General features: G+C 35.8%; 1 protein-coding gene across 1 annotated transcript in view; it reads right to left on the bottom strand.

Annotated features, from left to right (window-relative positions):
- erfl1 (Ets2 repressor factor like 1) overlaps positions 1–21,822 on the bottom strand; it is a 36,067-nt gene that overhangs the window by 12,400 nt on the left and 1,845 nt on the right. Inside the window, exons 2-3 of the mRNA XM_061944442.1 lie at positions 19,141–19,375; positions 9,332–9,509 (exon numbers count right to left, since the gene is read on the bottom strand). Of these exons, the coding sequence (XP_061800426.1) occupies positions 9,332–9,509; positions 19,141–19,375 (413 nt within the window). The remainder of the gene's footprint in view (positions 1–9,331; positions 9,510–19,140; positions 19,376–21,822) is intronic.

Here is a 21,822-nt window from a genome sequence, read left to right on the forward strand (position 1 = left end):
TCTTTCTTGTTTTTGAACACTGACTTTTTGCAGTGTGGGGGCAGGTATATTTATTTTTAGGAGCACTAATACAAAACCTCACAATAATGTCTGATTGAACGCTAAAAACGTAAAAAAACAAACAAAACGGAATGGAATTTTACATTTTCCACTGAATGAGACACCCAGAATGTACATGAAAATAAAGAATTTGGGATTTACGATATTTACTAGGGATGTCCGATAATGGCTTTTTGCCGATATTCCGATATTGTCCAACTCTTTAATTACCGATACCGATATCAACCGATATATACAGTCGTGGAATTAACACATTATTATGCCTAATTTGGACAACCAGGTATGGTGAAGATAAGGTACTTTTAAAAAAAATTAATAAAATAAAATAATATGAATAAATTAAAAACATTTTCTTGAATAAAAAAGAAAGTAAAACAATATAAAAACAGTTATGTAGAAACTAGTAATTAATGAAAATGAGTAAAATGAAGTGTTAAAGGTTAGTACTATTAGTGGAGCAGCAGCACGCACAATCATGTGTGCTTACGGACTGTATCCCTTGCAGACTGTATTGATATATATTGATATATAATGTAGGAACCACAATATTAATAACAGAAAGAAACAACACTTTTGTGTGAATGAGTGTAAATGGGGGAGGGAGGTTTTTTGGGTTGGTGCACTAATTGTAAGTGTATCTTGTGTTTTTTATGTTGATTTAATTAAAAACAAAAACAAAAAAACCCGATACCGATAATAAAAAAGACGATACCGATAATTTCTGATATTACATTTTAACGCATTTATCGGCATTTTACAATCAAGCGAAACGCAACAAAAATGAAACAAACAGTGAAATACAAAAGGGAAGGGGGGAGGGGCGGCTGTATACACACACACACACACATATATATATATATATATATATATATTAGAGATGTCATTTATCGGCCGATAAATGCGTTAAAATGTAATATCGGAAATTATCGGTATCGTTTTTTTATTATCGGTATCGTTTTTTTAATTTGTATTTATTTTTAATTTTTTTATTAAATCAACATAAAAAACACAAGATACACTTAATTAGGGCACCAACCTAAAAAACCTCCCTCCCTCATTTACACTCATTCACACAAAAGGGTTGTTTCTTTCTGTTATTAATATTCTGGTAGGTTCCTACATTATATATCAATATATATCAATACAGTCTGCAAGGGATACAGTCCGTAAGCACACATGATTGTGCGTGCTGCTGGTCCACTCATAGTACTAACCTTTAACACTTCATTTTACTCATTTTCATTCATTACTAATTTCTATGTAACTGTTTCTATATTGTTTTACTTTCTTTTTTATTCAAGAAAATGGTTTTAATTTATTTAGGTTATTTTATTTTATTATTATTATTTTTTTAAGTACCTTATCTTCACCATACCTGGTTGTCCAAATTAGGCATAATAATGTGTTAATTCCACGACTGCATATATCGGTTGATATTGGTATCGTTTGATATCGGTATCGGTAATTAAAGAGTTGGACAATATCGGAATATCGACAAAAAGCCATTATTGGACATCCCTAATATATATATATATATATATATATATATATATATATATATATATATATATATATATATATATCGGAATATCGACAAAAAGCCATTATTGGACATCCCTAATATATATATATATATATATATATATATATATATATATATATATATATATATATATATATATATATATATATATATATATATATATATATATATGTACATACACATACTGTATATTCCTCGCGCACTAATTAACTGAAAGAGCGCGCATGGGCCACCTACGCATTTGTCGCTGACTTCGAGGCCGGTCCTGGCACACCCCGCTTCGCAGCAGGCCACGCCCCCCTCCACATGTAGTTATAATTATATGCTTTTACTTGTTATTGTATTGAGTTTGTGGACCCCAGGAAGACTAGTGGGTTGTTGTGGCAACCAGCTAATGGGGATCCTTAATAAAAAAATACAAAATAAAATCAACATCAAAAACAGCACTGCACATCATAATGGCGGCGACAGTTTTGATGTTAAACTCCCAAGACCCGGAGTCTTGTATGGCAGTGGTCCTCAACCTTTTTGTAGATGTGGACCGGTCAACGCTTGAAAATTTGTCCCACGGACCAGGGGGGTATGGTATTTTTTATTTTTTAAATTTTTTTTTGTCATAAAGAAATATAATCATGTGTGCTTACAGACTGTATCCCTTGCAGACTGTATTGATCTATATTGATATATAATGTAGGAACCACAATATTAATAACAGAAAGAAACAACCCTTTTGTGTGAATGAGTCATACTTGCCAACCCTCCCGGATTTTCCGGGAGACTCCCGAAATTCAGCGCCTCTCCCGAAAACCTCCTGGGACAAATTATCTCCCGAAAATCTCTCGAAATTCAGGCGGACTCAGGTCCATGCGGACCTTAGTCCGCCTGAATTTCCCACAATATAAACGGTGTGCCTGCCCAATGACGTTATAACTGTAGAATGATCGAGAGCGAGTTCTTCGTTCCTTATGTGGGTTTATTGTTAGGCAGTTTCATTAACGTCCTCCCAGCGCGGCAACAACACACAACAACAGCAGTCACGTTTTGGTCTGCCGTAAACAGCAATGTTGTGACACTCTTAAACAGGACAATACTGCCATCTGGTGCATTTGATGAAAAGCACTTTTGTGCGTGCCACACAGCAATGCATCATCAGAGAGGGTGTTCAGCATGGTTAGAAAAATAGTGACAGAGAATAGAACAAGGATGGACAACTCAACCCTTAACTCAACAAGTATATGTGTAAATAAATGAACACTGAAATTCAAGTATTTATTTTATATATATATACAATAAAATAAATATATATTTATAGCTAGAATTCACTGAAAGTCAAGTATTTCTTATATATATATATATATATATATATATATATATATATATATATATATATATATATATATATATATATATATATATATATATATATATATATATATATATATATATATGTATGTGTGGGAAAAAAATCACAAGACTACTTCATCTCTACAGGCCTGTTTCATGAGGGGTTCCCTCAATCATCAGGAGATTTATATATTTGATTTATATTTATAAATCTCCTGATGATTGAGGGAACCCCTCATGAAACAGGCCTGTAGAGATGAAGTAGTCTTGTGATTTTTTCCCCACACATACATACATATATATATATATATATATATATATATATATATATATATATATATATACATATATATATATATATATATATATATATATATATATATATATGAAATACTTGACTTGGTGAATTCTAGCTGTAAATACACTCCTCCCCTCTTAGCCACGCCCCCAACCACGCCCCTCTCCCACCTCCAAAAATCGGAGGTCTCAAGTTTGGCAAGTATGGAATGAGTGTAAATGGGGGAGGGAGGTTTTTTGGGTTGGTGCACTAATTGTAAGTGTATCTTGTGTTTTTTATGTTGATATAATAAATAATAAAAAATAAAAAATTTAATTATTATTATTATTTTTTTTAAATTTCTTGTGCCAATCGATCCACGGACTGGTACCGGGCCACGGCCCGGTGGTTGGGGACCACTGTTGCATGGCATGCATTTTAAATTTATCTTAGCTATTTAGGCTCTTTGGAAGCCAATCAGTATAAAAACTGAAAAAAGTTGAAAGTTGCCATCTGAACTTTTGGATATGATGTAAGTGATGTGGTATAGACTTCCTCCGCCACTAATTGGCGGTATAATGTCCTTGTAAGTGGAAACTGGGGTCTAGCAGGTAATGATGTTGTATCGTGGTCTACACAACCAAAAATGTGATGTCCACATATGTGGACACCAAGTCGTCGGAGGTGAAAGGTCTAAAAAAATTATGTAGAACGAATTTAAAATCTTAACAGGCCGCATGTTGCCCGCGGGCCGTATTTTTCCGAGATCTGCTGTATGATATGGGGGAGGCGTGGCCTCCAAAGGACATTCCAGTTCTGGCGGAGATACTTGTTAAAAAACAAGACAATTGCTTGGTTGTTTTATTGGAGTTCCATGTCCTGCGCGGCGTGATGCAAGCGGGGGGGACACAGCGAAGGCAAGGACGGGGCACAAAGAGGCTGTCATGGGAATGGGGAGGACACATTTGAGGCTACAAAGGATAAATGAGGAGGGAAGCGGGAAAGATGGCGGGAGACGGGAGTGAGATCTGAGGGGGTGACAGTCAGTGAGGATGTAGGACACACACACACACACAAAAAAAAGAAGACGAAGTCACCAGGGAGAAGGAGACGAGGTGAAACAAATGGAACAGATGAATCTGGGGTATAAGAAGGGACGAAGGGGGGGATTTTTTTTTTTGTAGTGTGTGGATCAATAGCAGTGTCACCCCAACTTTGAAAGACTGTACTCCCCGAGCTGCCAGATCCACGTTTGCTTAACAAACCGCATTAACGACCCGTCCATTGATCTGATCTGACGCGACCCCGCTTTCATTTTTTCCCCTCCGATCGATGACACATGGATACGCCGCCAAAGACCAGGGGAGCGAGACAGGAGGGGGGTTTGGGGGGGGATAACGTGGTCTTACGGGGAGGAGGCTTTAAGGACGAGTTAAAGCCTCCTCTCCTCGCGACCTCAAGACAAGTGATGGATGACACGCTGCTACTGTACTTTTAACTTGGACATCATCAGTCACGCGGCTACTTTAGAAGCATGTGGAGTTTTGTTCCGTCGACCCACCCCCCCGCCCCCCCGAGGGAACGCCGCGTGAAGGCTGTCGCTGGAGTGAAATGCCAATGAAACAAACGATGTGAGGTCTGGAGCACATCACAACCTATCGTAGCAGCCTCTTCAACGCGGACATTTTTCAACATTGACGAGTCGGACGGAATGGACGCAAGCGGTGCATAAAAAAATACTAATCAATGACTTCAAGGGGCCCTGTTATGCAGAAGCAACTTTTCTTACCTGCTGCATAAGTGCCAAAAATTGTAAGATATTTATAAAACAATCTTGCCTTCCTTCAGACTTCCTTTTAAAACGCTTAGTGGCCACATGCGTGGACAGCACCTTTTAGCTCTTTTTTCCAAAATTGTGTACACTACTGAATTGGCATACTTGCCAACCTTGAGACCTCCAAATTCGGGAGATTGGGGGTGGGCGGGGTTAAGGGGGGAGGAGTATATTTATAGCTAGAATTCACTGAAATTTAAGTGTTTCTTATATATATATATATATATATATATATATATATATATATATATATATATATATATATATACATACACACATATATATATATATATATATATACATACATACATACATACATACATATATATATATATATATATATATATATATATATATATATATATATATATATATATATATATATATATATATGTCTTAATAAGGTTATCCAAAAAATAGTGCTCGATACCGTAGTAGAGCGCAATATATACCCCCCACCAGGACTTTGTCCTGGACCTACCGGGTCCAGGACCTACGCGGCCCCTGGACCCTGGCTACTAGGTTTTTCTGATTTCAAAAGTTGGCAGGTATGATATATATATATATATATATATATATATATATATATATATATATATATATATATATATATATATATATATATATATATATATATATATCCTATTATATATATATATATATATATATATATATATATATATATATATATATATATATATATATATATATCATACCTGCCAACTTTTGAAATCAGAAAAACCTAGTAGCCAGGGTCCAGGGGCCGCGTAGGTCCTGGACCCGGTAGGTCCAGGACAAAGTCCTGGTGGGGGGTTCAGGCTTCGCCCCCCGACGCAAAATGATTGATTGCATTCAGACAGGTTAAAATGTTGCTAAAACCATCACTTTTCTATCAGTCACAGTGACTTTTCAAAACAAAAATATTACAGCAAAAATCATATGGGTTGATTGACATGTTTATTCTGTAAGCTAACTTCAATCGTTTGAAATTATTTTGACAGTTAATGCCAGTTATCCTGTCAACCTTTCACAAGACTTCAATTTGTTAATTGAAAGTATAAACACTTTTTACAGTAAACAAATGGTAAAACAGTACTAAACAATTCCATTAAAAAAAAAATTGGTGTAATTATTAACTTTCTGTCCAAGCTTGTATAATCTACTGCCTTGTTCAATTGTAAAAAATATTCTGTGCCTAAAATTCACATTTCTATCACAATTATCATACTGTAAACATGGTAAGCTAACTTCATTAAAATTAATAGTCCTGTCAATAGCATGGAATTACAATTCAAATGTAGTTTTTTTGTAAGCCTTTCAAAAGAATTCAAAATATGAAAAATTCATGAAAATTAATTGAAGCCATCAGACACTTGAAAAGTGGCACATCACATCTTTAATGTAATCATTTTAACTTTTCAACAGAAATAGCACTGCAAAAATATTAAGGACATACTTCTGTATTTTGGTAGTTATGCTGTCAACATTTAACAAGATTTCTTCAACTTGGACTTGAAAGCATAAATAGTATAAACACTTTTAACAGTATAACAGTACTAAACAATTCCAATAGATAACATTGGTGTCATTACCTTTTTGTGGCTAAAATCCAAAGTTTTCCACTTGTATCGCTAGCAACGGCATTAGACTTGTGTTTTTTTGTCCCAACGTGGTCTTTTACATCGCTAATTCCTCCGTGTCCGATCGAAAAATCTTGTCTGCACAAGGTGCAATTCGCGTAGTTTTCACCCTTTTTGGAAGGGATAATTATTCCCGGATAGGCTTTTGAATATTCTTCACGGAATGACTGCAGTTTTCTTTTCGGTTTAAGACTCGTTTGCGATTTTTCTCCGGCTGATTCCATGATCGTTCGCTCGTTTGGAAACAATGGCAACTGGTGCCTCGTGCTTGGCAGCGGTGCTATAAATAGCCTCGCGCGTGGCATTCGGAATGGCTCGATAGGAAGTTACGGGAAGCAGTGTCGATTATCATTGTTGTTGCGCGATTTCGTGAATAAAACTTAAAAACATTTTTTTTTTTTAATTAATGAAAAACCGTATTTTTTATCACTGCAACCGTAACCCGGAATAGGTTGATGAAAACCGTACTAATTACGGGAAAACCGGAGTAGTTGGCAGGTATGATATATTAGGGATGTCCGATAATGGCTTTTTGCCGATATCCGATGTTCCGATATTGTCCAACTCTTTAATTACCGCAAATGTCTTTTGAGTTTTCCACAAAAAGTCCACAATTTCAGATCCGTTATGAGTTTGAACTGACAAAAATGATACCTCATCTATCCCGAATGGTTGGTTGTCTGGTTTGTTTATAATTCGAGCATGTATATATTCTAATTTCTCTTTACGACATGTCTGAAAAGGAGTAGGAAGAAGCAGAGCTTATTCAATCCTACACCTTTTCCAATTCATAGCGATTACTAACACATACTGTATGGTCACTTCCTGCTCTCATTTTGAAACATAATTTACATCAATCAATTCTAAGTACAACAGTTCTCTTCATACAGGTAAATCAATAATGATTCACATAACAACATGAACAATATCTTATTTTTTAATGAAGTCCAAGACGAATGAAGCGACCGTGATGATTTGCGTCAATTTGCAAGGTTTTAATTTATGATTCTCAATATTAAAACACATTTTGAAATACAGTGAATTAATTAGTTTTTTTTTTTTTTTTAAAGCGGATGTTTTTGTAAACAGGAAAGACCCAGCAGGTAGCGGCTAACTGGAATGGCACAACCACATGAGAGGAATGCATTTGGTTTGGAATTAAATCTGTTTTTTTTTTTTAAAGAAAATGTTTTAAAAACAACAGAAAAAAAATGTGGCCAACTTTTCCACCTTTCTTCCGTCTGAATTACCGTATTTTTCGGACTATAAGGCGCACTTAAAATCCTTTCACTGATGCTAATGCGCACTTTTATTCCAAGTGGTATAGAGTATTGTAGCGCCCTGCTTTCTGGTCTTCCTAAAAAGCATATTACACCTTTGCAATCACTCCAAAATTCAGCGGCACATGTCCTGACGAAGACCAGAAGGCGGGCTCACATTACACCAGTTTTAAAATCTCTGCATTGGCTCCCTGTGTGTTACAGGATCAATTTTAAGGTTCTTCTTATGGTTTATAAATGTTTTTATGGTATTAGACCTTCTTATCTTTCAGATTTGCTTTTACCCTATTTCCACATGAGAGGAATGCATTTGGTTTGGAATTAAAAACAATAGAAAAAAACGTGGCCAACTTTTCCCCCTTTCTTCCATCTGAATTACCGTATTTTTCGGACTAATAAGGCACACTTAAAATCCTTTCACTTTCTCTAAAGTCGACAGTTCGCCCTATAACCCAGTGTGCTTAATGTACGGAATAATTCTGGTTGTGCTTACTGACCTCGAAGCTATTTTATTTGGTACATGGTGTAATAATAAGTGTGACCAGTAGATGGCAGTCATATATAAGATATACGTGTAGACTGCAATATGATGCCAGTAAACAACACCAAAACTTTAAAATGTTCCATTGAAAATAAAGAACATTACACACGGCGCTCAAAAATCCGTCAAAATGTTTTAGTACGACTTTGGTGATTGTTGCGTCTGACCACCCTTTCCTCCCAGGGAATTAAAGTCACTGGTCAATCCCAAATTCTTTCATATGACATATATGCAGAGTAAGAAGGACCATCAAGACAGAATAGGAATATTATCGAGTTTTACTAAAGCTTTAGGAGACCAGCCCACTTCAATACAGTCATCTTGGGATGGTCTAACATTCAAACAGGATGAGACAACTTCTTGAATACGCAAACAGCCCCCACCCTCTCCAGAAAGGAATACAGCCTCATTGTTCTAATACAGATAAGATATAAAGGGAGTACTCCAACTCCTACATTCCAAGCCTTCAAGGTAAAACACACAGTTTACTTGCGGACATAAGATTGAAAAATAGAAAGAGTACAAATGGAAAAACACTAGCTGATTTAAACATGACTATGAATAAAGAAATAATAATAAATAATAAACATATATGCATTCTCCACATAAGCTCCACATAAGCTATGAAGAAGTGTTTTAAATTTAGAAAAAAAAAATCATAATATGACCCTATAATCCGGTGTGCCTTTTGTATGAAAAAAAAAACAAAAACCTGACTAGACCCGCTAATCGTAATTTGCATGTAAACAACAGTTTCATGGCATGTGTCACATTTGTTTGGGCACGACGTGTAAAAGTGAGCGGGTGTTTACCTCTGGGCTGCAGTCCGGTGCCGTGGAGCCCCCGTTGAAGTGGTTCTGGGCCAGGAAGAAGGGCGAGTTGGCCATGTCCAGGATGGGGTAGTTGACCAGCACCACCTTGCTGAAGTTAAACTTGTAGGTGAAGCGCTTCCCTTTGGTCTTGTGCAAAATACGCTTGTTGTAGTAATACCTGCAACGCAGAGGGGAGGAAATCGAATGAGGGATAAAGGATAGAGGAAAGGCTTAACATAACGCTTGTGTCAAGGTTAGAGATTTACCAAAAATGAATAAGTCAACAAGTTGAGTGCTGCAGGCTGAGCTGATTTCCCACTCTTTTGAATACATCTCCTCCTCCCTCTCATCCATTTCATGTCTGAAAGCCTTCATTCAATACAATATCAGGCCTATTTAGTGGAAAAGTTTCATTCAGCTGCTAGCAAGTTTCAGTGAAGAATATTTCACTCTGAACCTGAACACATTTGAACAAACATATCCTTAAAGTCGTACCAGACTTCAGAACTGGAGCCGGCGTGTCATGATCTCACATGACAGTCGTTATTAGTTTCTTGAGTTTTGTATTATTTCCTGTCCAGTGCTCACCTTCAATCACTGTCCCTGAAAACCTCAGATAAAGCCAGAAATATTGGGGTTAGTTTAGATTCTGATCTACATTTCGACAGTCACATCAAATCAGTAACAAAATCGGCCTACTATCACCTCAAAAATGTAACAAGTCAGCTCAAGACTTAGAAAAACTTGTACATGCCTTTATTACCAGTAGGCTATAGACTATTGTAATGGTCTCCTTGCAGGTCTTCCCAAAAAAAAAAACTGTCCGGTAGCTACAGCTTGTTCAGAACGCTGCTGCTAGAGTTCTAACAAAGACTAAAAAATGTGAGCACATTACACCAAATCTTAAATCCTTACATTGTCTCCCTGTACATCAGAGAATTGATTTCAAAATCCTCCTGCTCACATATAAATCACTACATGGTCTAGGGCAGGGGTCGGCAACCAGCGGCTCTAGCGCCGCCCTAGTGGCTCTGGAGCTTTTTCAGAAATGTATGAAAAATGGAAAAAGATGAGGGGGAAAAAAAATCTATTTTTTATTTTAATATGGTTTCTGTAGGAGGACAAACATGACACAAACCTCCCTAATTGTTACTGTTTATATTAAACATGCTTCAATGATTCGAGTATTTGGCAAGCGCCGTTTTGTCCCACTAATTTGGGCGGTCCTTGAACTCACCGTAGTTTGTTTACATGTATAACCTTCTCCGACTTTCGAGGACGTGTTTTATGCCACTTCTTTTTCTGTCTCATTTTGTCCACCAAACTTTTAAGGTTGTGCATGAAAGGTGAGTTTTGTTGATGTTATTGACTTGTGTGGAGTGCTAATCAGACATATTTGGTCACTGCATGACTGCAAGCTAATCGATGCTAACATGCTATTTAGGCTAGCTATATGTACATATTGCATCATAATGCCTCATTTGTAGCTATATTTGAGCTCATTTAGTTTCCTTTAAGTCCTCTTAATTCAATTTATATGGCTTTTAATTTTTTGCGGCTCCAGAAAGATTTTTTTTTTTTGTATTTTTGGTCCAATATGGCTCTTTCAACATTTTGGGTTGCCGACCCCTGGTCTAGGGCCAAAGTACATCACTGATATGCTCCCACTATATAAGCCCTCTAAATCAGTGTTTTTCAACCACTGTGCCGTGGCACACTAGTGTGCCGTGAGATACAGTCTGGTGTGCCGTGGGAGATTATCTAATTTCACCTATTTGGGTTAAAAATATTTTTTAATTTTAAATGATCATAATAATTCATTTAAAATGACCATATTTACTTATTAAAATAATTGCTTGTTTATCAACAATTTTAGCATTTTATTCATTACATTTTGAAGCTCTCAGAAGCCAAGTTATGTTATATTCCTTAATATTTATTTATGCAAGTTTGAAGTATCAATTATCTAAACACACTTTTGTTTGCATATTTTCAGGATGTATATATATATATATATATATACACACACAATATATATATATACCAGTGATGTGCGGTCAGTAGAGGCGGGGCCTCACCTGCCATCATGGAAAGAAAAAAAATGTAAAAAGTTATATGTATCCAGTGATTATACTATAAAGTTATTTTCCATTTAACTTCACCAGTTTTAGATTATTTTTATTCAAAATCGCAGAATTTTCACATTTGCCGTTCAAATACTGAGAAGAGACGGTGCGGTGATCAGCAGCCAGTTGAGGCACGTCACTCAGTGCCTCAACATGGATTGCGGACTCGGCTAACTGCTGGCCTGCTGTGCAGTGAGACCGTATTGCTATATGAATTATATTATACATTTCCATAGTTTAGTTAGCTGAGGTATATAATGTACAGTGTATTTTGTCAACAACTGTATGTGTGTAACGTATTTCTTGTGCTGAGCGATCATAAAACTGCTGCGAAGACGCACTGGCTGAGGCTCCCGTAACCCCGCCTCCTGGTGCCGGTTAAGGCACCTCCGCCGCAGACTGCACCCCCCGACGGGAGCGCCACACCAACCAAAGCCCACACCCAAACCCTCCATGTGCAAGACCAAATCCACCCAAAAAAAGTCACTTAACAAGAAGCCAAAAAGTGCAAAAACAACATTGCTCGCGCCGGAGGAGCCGTGAACGACTGCAGGGACACAACATTAGGTACACCTGCAGACTGCAGCACGGATTTCATATTTCATTCATTCACAACTCCTCCAACACGAACACCACTGTTCCCGCACTTGTAAGTAAAGGTAAGACCATAATAACGTTTTTTTTATTAAATGTGCTTTTTTGTGTGCTACAGTTTGTATGTGTAAAGTTAAAGTTAAGTTAAAGTACCAATGATTGTCACACACACACTAGGTGTGGTGAAATTTTTCCTCTGCATTTGACCCATCCTCTTGCTCACCCCCTGGGATGTGAGGGGAGCAGTGGGCAGCAGCGGCGCCGCGCCCGGCAATAATTGTTGGTGATTTAACCCCCAATTCCAAGCCTTGATGCTGAGTGCCAAGCAGGGAAGAATGCTGGTATGAGCTTTTAAACATAACCCGTTAACTGCTGCCAATCAAATGGTGAATAAGATACTCTTTAGGGTTCATATGTTTGTAAATCTGACTGTGATGAAGTCAGTGCCTCACCAGCCATCAACCTCACCGCACGTCACTGATACATACATATATACATATATATACACAATATACATATATATATATATATATATATATATATATATATATATATATATATATATATATATATATTTATATATATTGTGTGTGTGTATATATATATATATATATATATATATATATATATATATATATATATATATATATATATATATATATACATATATATATATTTATATATATTGTGTGTATATATATATATATATATATATATATATATATAGTGCCTGATTTTGCAACCCGACGTGACGTCACGTGCAACAAAGGTATCGAAATATATCACATTTAATTGTATGTGAATCTGCAACTAGAGATCTCGATACATGCGTTAAAATGTAATATCGGAAATTATCGGTATCGTTTTTTTTTGAAAATATTTATTTAATCAACATAAAAAACACAAGATACACTTAATTAGTGCACCAACCCAAAAAACCTCCCTCTCCCATTCACACTCATTCACACAAAAGGGTTGTTTCTTTCTGTTATTAATATTGTGGTTCCTACATTATATATCAATATATATCAATACAGTCTGCAAGGGATACAGTCCGTAAGCACACATGATTGGTCCACTAATAGTACTAACCTTTAACACTTCATTTTACTCATTTTCATTAATTACTAGTTTCTACGTAACTGTTTTAATATTGTTTTACTTTTTTATTCAAGAAAATGTTTTTAATTTATTTATCTTATTTTATTTTATTTTTTATTTTTTTAAAGTACCTTATCTTCACCATACCTGGTTGTCCAAATTAGGCATAATAATGTGTTAATTCCACGACTGTTTTTATTTCGGTTGATATCGGTATCGGTTGATATCAGTATCGGTAATTAAAGAGTTGGACAATATCGGAATATCGGATATCGGCAAAAAGCCATTATCGGACATCCCTATCTGCAACTGGTATATTTTAACAATGGTGTTCAAAGAAAAAAAAAAGCCTATATTTCTCGCAATTTATTTATTTTTTGATAGTGATAGTTTGACAAAATCTTTGGTCTTATAAAGGATAACAAACATTGTGTGGTATTGAGAGTGTCAGTCAAAAGAACATAAGAACAGCGGGGGGGTACAGGTGTCTCCATGGTAACAACTCCAGGTGTCTCCCTGTGGCCATGTCAGCTTCCTGTGTCACCCACTGAGGTGTACGTCTGCACGCCACCTGGCTCAGGCTACGGCGCTCAGGTGTGAAGGAACCCACCAAGTGAAACTAGAAGCCACATAGTTTTGTATTCCCCTTTGTTCCTTTAGAGCGCAGCAGTGATTATGCACCCACACACCCACTGATCACGTACGTACCCGCGCTTACACGCCTCTGTGTGTTTTGCTTTGTGCTGCGGCCCTTAATTGAGCAATTAAATGAGGCTAATTAAGAAGGCTAATTGTGGCCCCAGCCAATTCATAACAATTAGAGTCTGACGACAACCCCCATTAAGGAGAGGCCACAAGAAAGGAGAAGGCGGGGCCCAGGCGCCATTCCAGATAACACTTGATGATGTGTGTGGAAAACATAACAAGTTTGACAAAGTTCCAGCAACTTTACACATTTTAAAATCCCTATTGAACGTCTTTGTTGTGAGTAGCTCCTCACGGAACGTTCCATTAAGAAGTCCGCCGATAAGCCGCAATTGAGGAATATTGACGTTTCCTAGTCAAAGGTTCCAAATGTCATCTCTTTATTTTTTTCCTATTTTTTTGTTAGAGTTTATTCTGGACACGTTCACAAGTGTCACTGTTAGTATTGTGTTAGAGCAGTGTGTTGCAACCTTTTTGGAGCCCAGGCACATTTTTGCGTTGAAAAAAAATGCTAGACTGAAAACTTTTATGTTCACCTTCGATTTCAGCTAAATCTTTTAATCTTTTAACTTTTAACGTCCGCACTGTTTTTATTTTTATTGTCTGCATTTTAATTTTGCTTTTATTTTCTTTCATTTCACTTTGTTGTCTGTGAAGCACTTTGAGTCTGCCTTGTGTATGAAAAGTGCTATACAAATAAAGTTGCTTTGCCTTATTTTTCGTTCCACTTCTTGTTTTGGCTGAGTTGTTGGTGAGGCACAAAGATTGTGTATTAGATGTGCGAGGTATCACTCCTGTTTATTTTATTTTGGCCCAACTGTTTTTTGAGCTGAGGCACATTTTTGCGTTGAAAAAAAATGCTAGACTGAAAACTTTTATGTTCACCTTCGATTTCAGCTAAATCTTTTAACTTTTAACGTCCGCAATGTTTTTATTTTTATTGTCTGCATTTTAATTTTGCTTTTATTTTCTTTCATTTCACTTTGTTGTCTGTGAAGCACTTTGAGTCTGCCTTGTGTATGAAAAGTGCTATACAAATAAAGTTGCTTTGCCTTATTTTTCGTTCCACTTCTTGTTTTGGCTGAGTTGTTGGTGAGGCACAAAGATTGTGTATTAGATGTGCGAGGTATCACTCCTGTTTATTTTATTTTGGCCCAACTGTTTTTTGAGCCGAGGCACATTTTTGCGTTGAAAAAATGCGGATGCACACCACCAGCAGAAATCATTAAAAAAACGAAACTCAGTTGACAGTAAAAAGTCGTTGTCGCAATTGTTGGATATGACTTTAAAGCATAACCAAGCATGCATCACTATAGCTCTTGTCTCAAAGTAGGTGTACTGTCACGACCTGTCACATCATGCCGTGACTTATTTTGAGTTTTTTGCTGTTTTCCTGTGTGTAGTGTTTTACTTCTTGTCTTGCGCTCCTATTTTGGTGGCTTTTTCTCTTTTTTTGGTATTTTACTGTAGCAGTTTTATGTCTTCCTTTGAGCGATATTTCCCGCATCTACTTTGTTTTAGCAATCAAGAATAGTTCAGTTGTTTTTATCCTTCTTTGTGGAGACATTGTTGATTGTCATGTCATGTACGGATGTACAGTAAGTCTTTGCTGTCGTCCAGCATTCTGTTTTTGTTTACTTTGTAGCCATTTCAGTTTTAGTTTCATTCTGCATAGCCTTCCCTAAGCTTCGATGGCTTTTCTTAGGGGCACTCATCTTTTGTTTATTTTTGGTTTAAGCATTAGACACCGTTTTACCTGCACCCTGCCTCCCGCTGTTTTCGACATATACAAAGCAATTAGCTACCTGCTGCCACCTACTGATATGGAAGAGTATTACACGGTTACTCTGCCGAGCTCTAGACAGCACCGACACTAACAACACATCATTTGCAGACTATAATTACTGGTTTGCAAAAAGTATTTTTAACCCAAATAGGTGAAATTAGATAATCTTCCACGGCACACCAGACTGTATCTCACAGTGGTTGAAAAACAGTGTTAGAGAAACACATATCAAAACTACAATCATTGTCTTTAACTCCATCACTACTAGTGACAAATCTGGGCGTCGGTTTCGACTCTGACCTTAGTTTGATACCACGTATAAAAAATAGACCAAAAATAGGTTTTCATCACCACAAGAATATAGCCAAAGTTCGCCAAATTCTCTCTCAGGGCAACATGGAGACGCTAATGCATGCTTTTATTCCAAGTGGTATAGATTATTGTAACGCCCTGCTTTCTGCTCTTCCTAAAAAGGTTATTACACCTTTGCAATCACTCCAAAATTCAGCGGCACGTGTCCTGACGAAGACCAGAAGGCGGGCTCACATTACACCAGTTTTAAAATCTCTGCATTGGCTCCCCGTGTGTGTTTCAGGATCAATTTTAAGGTTCTTCTTATGGTTTATAAATGTTTTTATGGTATTAGGCCTTCTTATCCTTCAGATTTGCTTTTACCCTATGAGCCTTCCACATGAGAGTAATGCATTTGATTTGGAATTAAAAACAACAGAAAAAGGTGTGGCCAACTTTTCCACCTTTCTTCCGTCTGAATTACCGTATTTTTCAGACTATAAGGCGCACTTAAAATCCTTTTCATCATTTTCTCAAAGGTCGACAGTGTGCTTAATGTACGTAAACATTCTGGTTGTGCTTACCGACCTCGAAGCAATTTTATTTGGTACATGGTATAATAATAAGTGTGACCATTAGATGGCAGTCACATGGCAGTATAGATTATTGTAACGCCCTGCTTTCTGCTCTTCCTAAAAAGATTATTACACCTTTGCAATCACTCCAAAATTCAGCGGCACATGTCCTGACGAAGACCAGAAGACGGGCTCATATTACACCAGATTTAAAATCTCTGCATTGGCTCCCCGTGTGTGTTTCAGGATCAATTTTAAGGTTCTTCTTATGGTTTATAAATGGTTTTATAGTATTAGGCCTTCTTATCTTTCAGATTTTTGGCCCTGCGATGAGGTGGCGACTTGTCCAGGGTGTACCCCGCCTTCCGCCCGATTGTAGCTGAGATAGGCTCCAGCGCCCCCCGCGACCCCGAAGGGAATAAGCGGTAGAAAATGGATGGATGGATGGATCTTTCAGATTTGCTTTTACCCTATGAGCCTTCCACATGAATGCATTTGGTTTGGAATTAAAAACAACAGAAAAAAATGTGGCCAACTTTTCCACCTTTCTTCCGTCGGAATGACCGTATTTTTCGGACTATAAGGCGCACTTAAAATCCTTTTCATCATTTTCTCAAAAGTCGACAGTTCGCCCTACAACCCAGTGTGCTTAATGTACGGAATAATTCTGGCTGTGCTTACCGACCTCGAAGCTATTTTATTTGATGCATGGTGTAATAATAAGTGTGACCAGTAGATGGCAGTCACACATAAGAGATATGTGTAGACTGCAATATGACGCCAGTAAACAACACCAACAATTTAAATGTTCCATTGAAAATAAAGAACATTACACAAGGCGCTCAAAAATCCGTCAAAATGTTTTAGTACGACTTTGGTAAGCCATGACTGTCAAAAAGCGACTTGAAGATGATCTGTAAAACATAATCTATGCAACATTTTGACCTAAGAACCACCATTACATGTTATGTAGACCACAAGGAAGTGTTTTAAATTTAGAAAAAAAAAAAATCATAATATGACCCTTATGCCTTTTGTGTGAAAAAAAACCCTGACTAGAACCTGCTTTCTGGTCTTCCTAAAAAAGTTTTACACCTTTGCAATTACTCCAAAATTCAGCGGCACGTGTCCTGACGAAGACCAGAAGGCGGGCTCACATTACACCAGTTTTAAAATCTCTGCATTGGCTCCCCGTGTGTTTCAGGATCAATTTTAAGGTTCTTCTTATGGTTTATAAATGGTTTTATGGTATTAGGCCTTCTTATCCTTCAGATTTGCTTTTACCCTATGAGCCTTCCACATGAGAGGAATGCATTTGATTTGGAATTAAAAACAACAGAAAAAGGTGTGGCCAACGTTTCCACCTTTCTTCCGTCTGAATTACCGTATTTTTCAGACTATAAGGCGCACTTAAAATCCTTTTCATCATTTTCTCAAAGGTCGACAGTGTGCTTAATGTACGTAAAAATTCTGGTTGTGCTTACCGACCTCGAATCAATTTTATTTGGTACATGGTGTAATAATAAGTGTGACCAGTAGATGGCCGTCACATGGCAGTATAGATTATTGTAACACCCTGCTTTCTGCTCTTCCTAAAAAGGTTATTACACCTTTGCAATCACTCCAAAATTCAGCGGCACGTGTCCTGACGAAGACCAGAAGACGGGCTCATATTACACCAGATTTAAAATTTCTGCATTGGCTCCCCGTGTGTGTTTCAGGATCAATTTTAAGGGTCTTCTTATGGTTTATAAATGTTTTTTATGGTGTTAGGCCTTCTTATCTTTCAGATTTGCTTTTACCCTATGAGCCTTCCCGGCACTCATCTCCTAATTATTCCAAAAGTCAGGACATAAAGTCACGGGATGGCATTTTTTCCACCATTGTGGCCCCCGTTCTATGGAACAGCTTGCCCGGAGGACCTCAGAGCTGCGGAGAACGTTCATGTTTTTAAGAGCAGGCTTAAGACCCATCTTTTTGATTTGGCTTTTACCTGATATTAATTATTTGTATTTTTATTTTTATCCTAATAGTTATGCAATATTTTATTTAGTTCTATTTATTTATTATTTATTTACTGTATATTTTATTATTTATTTTATTTTATTTTAATTTTTATTTAAATCCATTAATCTTCATATGTTTTACTAGTATTTTATTCTTTATCCCTACTCATGGTTCTTACTATTTTACAAGTTTTATTATTTTTATTTTCCAATGTTCCTCAGATAAGCCATCTGCCTCGGGGGTTATCGGCTGTGCTTGTGGGGGCGCTTTGTGTCAGCGTCCTGGTGGCCATGGTCTGATGACCTCCTGGTGCAGATTGCTCCTGTGATAGTGTTTACTCACATGTCTCCTCTGTACTCAGTCATGCAATCATTTGCATATATAGTTGCATATGTGTGTATGTGTGTGTGTTTGTGTTTAGTATCTGTGTCCGTGCGTATGTATGTGATAATGGGGGATATCGGGGTATTGTTTTTAACTTTGTAAAGCACTTTGCGTTGCATTTCTTTTATGTATGAAAAGCGCTTTATAAATAAAGTTTGATTAGACTCTAGAACGAGGCCCCAAACTTTGACTGTACAGGATGTGTGGCAGAAAGTGACTGCGTGGAAGCGAGCGGCGTACCTCAGTGCCCTGCTCAGCTTGTCATAGTTCATGTGAGGTTTGCACTTCCTGATCCCCCACAGTCGGGCCACCTCGTCCGGGTCCTTGATGACAAACTCGCCGTAGTCGCCCTGCCAGGCGATCACGCCGTGGTACTCCTCCTTCTGCAGCAGCTCCAGGATGAAATGCCACAGCTGGATCTGCCTGGATCCGGGGCTGGACTCCGGCTTGTAGGCCCAGTCCGGGAAAGCGAACCCTGCGCCAGAGAGGAGCGGGGGTTAAGAGGCCTCTCGTTTATCCCCATCGCTCGCCACTGGGGATGGGTGGGTAAAGGAGGGCGGAGTGGGGGAGTGGGGGCGCTGTCCAGATGACTGATGAGTGATGAAGGTGAGGGATGATGTGTTTAATATCACCGCACGTGCCCTGAGCTATGTTAGCATGCGCTGGTGCCCTCTAGGCTGCACAGATTGGTCAGGTGGATGATGACACGTCTCTGGGTGAGATGTGATTGATGCGGCGGCACACACGCCAGCCTTAAAGCTGCCCGTTTGCACAGCACACGTGGCGCTTAACTCATGGGACAATCAAAGTAGCCTTGAAGAAAAGTCGATACACAACGAGACGACGCTCAATACCACAACTAACATTGCTCGTTTGAATAAACAACAATGGTGCATTGTTTTTTTTATTCTGAATGCAGAGCAGTGATTGAACTCCATTCTGTTTTGTTATTGAAACTCTGCCTAGCAACAAATGGTCAGGTAATTAATGTTGTTCGACATTTTATTTTGGTTGTAAGACTTTGGAACAAAAAAAAAAATTACATATCGTTTTGGATAATTTTAAATAGTTTTACTTCATTTTGTTTTAATTTTTCGTAATTTTAAATTAATTTGGATTTGTAATATTTTTTTTAAATGGTTTATTACATAGAAAATTATTTATTTTGAATTAATATAATACATGAAATATATATTAAAATATTGTCATGCAAATACAGAAATATTAAAATAAATATTAAATATTTAAGTTATAGAAATACTCAAATATGTTTGATACAAACCACATTTTTTGAATACATGATGTATAAACAAAATATAAAAACAAGGTATATAAACAACCAAATTATTTTGAAATCATATTTTGTTTCATTACTTTAGATAATTTAAATGATGTAGTTAAATCGTTTTTAGTGTTTTAAAATGACTCACTATTTGTAAAATAATAAACATGTTTATATATAGTATAATATCCAACCATCCCCTTTCTACCGCTTATGAATTTTGTTAAATTTTTTTCGTAATTTAATATACATTTTAATTTGTAAAGTAATAATTGTAATATTTTTAAATGGTTTATTGCATAGAAAATTATTATTTATTTTGAATGAATATAATATGAAATAAATATTATTATATTATTATACAAATATAGAAATATTAAAATAAATATTAAATATTTAAATGATAGAAATACTAAAGTATGTTTGATACAAACCACATTTTTGGAATACATGATGTATAAACAAAATATAAAAACAAGGTATATATATAAACAACCAAATTATTTTGTGTTTTTGTGAAATCATATTTTATTTAATTACTTTAGATCATTTGCATTATTTAGTTAATTCGTTTTTAGTGTTTTAAAATTACTTACTATTTGTAAAATAATAAACATGATTATATATAGTATAATGTCCATCCATCCCCTTTATGCCGCTTATTACTTAATTTTGTTTAAATTTTTTTGTAATTTAAAATACATTTTAATTTGTAAAGTAATAATTGTAATATTTTTTAAATGGTTTATTACATGGAAAATTATTATTATTTATTTAGAATTAGTATAATATATGAAATAAATATTAAAATATTATATAAATATAGAAATATTAAAATAAATATTGAAGTTATGGAAATACTAAAATATGTTTGATACAAACCGCATTTTTTGAATACAAAATATAAAAACAAGGTAAATAAACAACCAAAATATTTTGAATTATTTTTAAATCATATTTTACTTCATTACTTTCAATAATTTGCATTATTTAGTTAATTAGATTTCAGTGTTTTAAAAATTACTTACTATTTGTAAAATAATAAACATGTTTATATATAGTATAATATCCATCCATCCCCTTTCTACTGCTTATTATGTAATTTTGTTAAATTTTTTTCGTAATTTAAAACAAATTTTAATTTGTAAATTAATATTTGTAATATTTACAAAAAGGTTTATTACATAGAAAATTATTATTATTTATTTTTAAACTAATATAATATATAACATACATATTAAAATATTACTATACAAATATAGAAATATTACAATAAATATCGAATATTTAAGTAATGGAAATACTAAAATATGTTTGATGCAAACCAAATTTTTTGAATACATGATGTATAAACAGAATATAAAAACAAGGTATATAAACAACCAAATTATTTTGTGTTATTTTGAAATCATATTTTATTTCATTACCTTAGATAATTTTCATTATTTAGTTAATTTGTTTTTAGTGTTTTAGAATGACCTACTATTGGTAAAATAATAAACATGTTTGTATAAAGTATAATATCCATCCATCCTCTTTCTACCGCTTATTACTTCATTTTGATTTAATTTCTTCGTAATTTAAAATAAATTTTAATTTGTAAAGTAATAATTGTAATATTTTTTAAACGGTTTATTACA

Source organism: Nerophis lumbriciformis, linkage group LG04 (genome assembly GCF_033978685.3).
Source record: "Nerophis lumbriciformis linkage group LG04, RoL_Nlum_v2.1, whole genome shotgun sequence".
NCBI lineage: Eukaryota > Metazoa > Chordata > Actinopteri > Syngnathiformes > Syngnathidae > Nerophis > Nerophis lumbriciformis.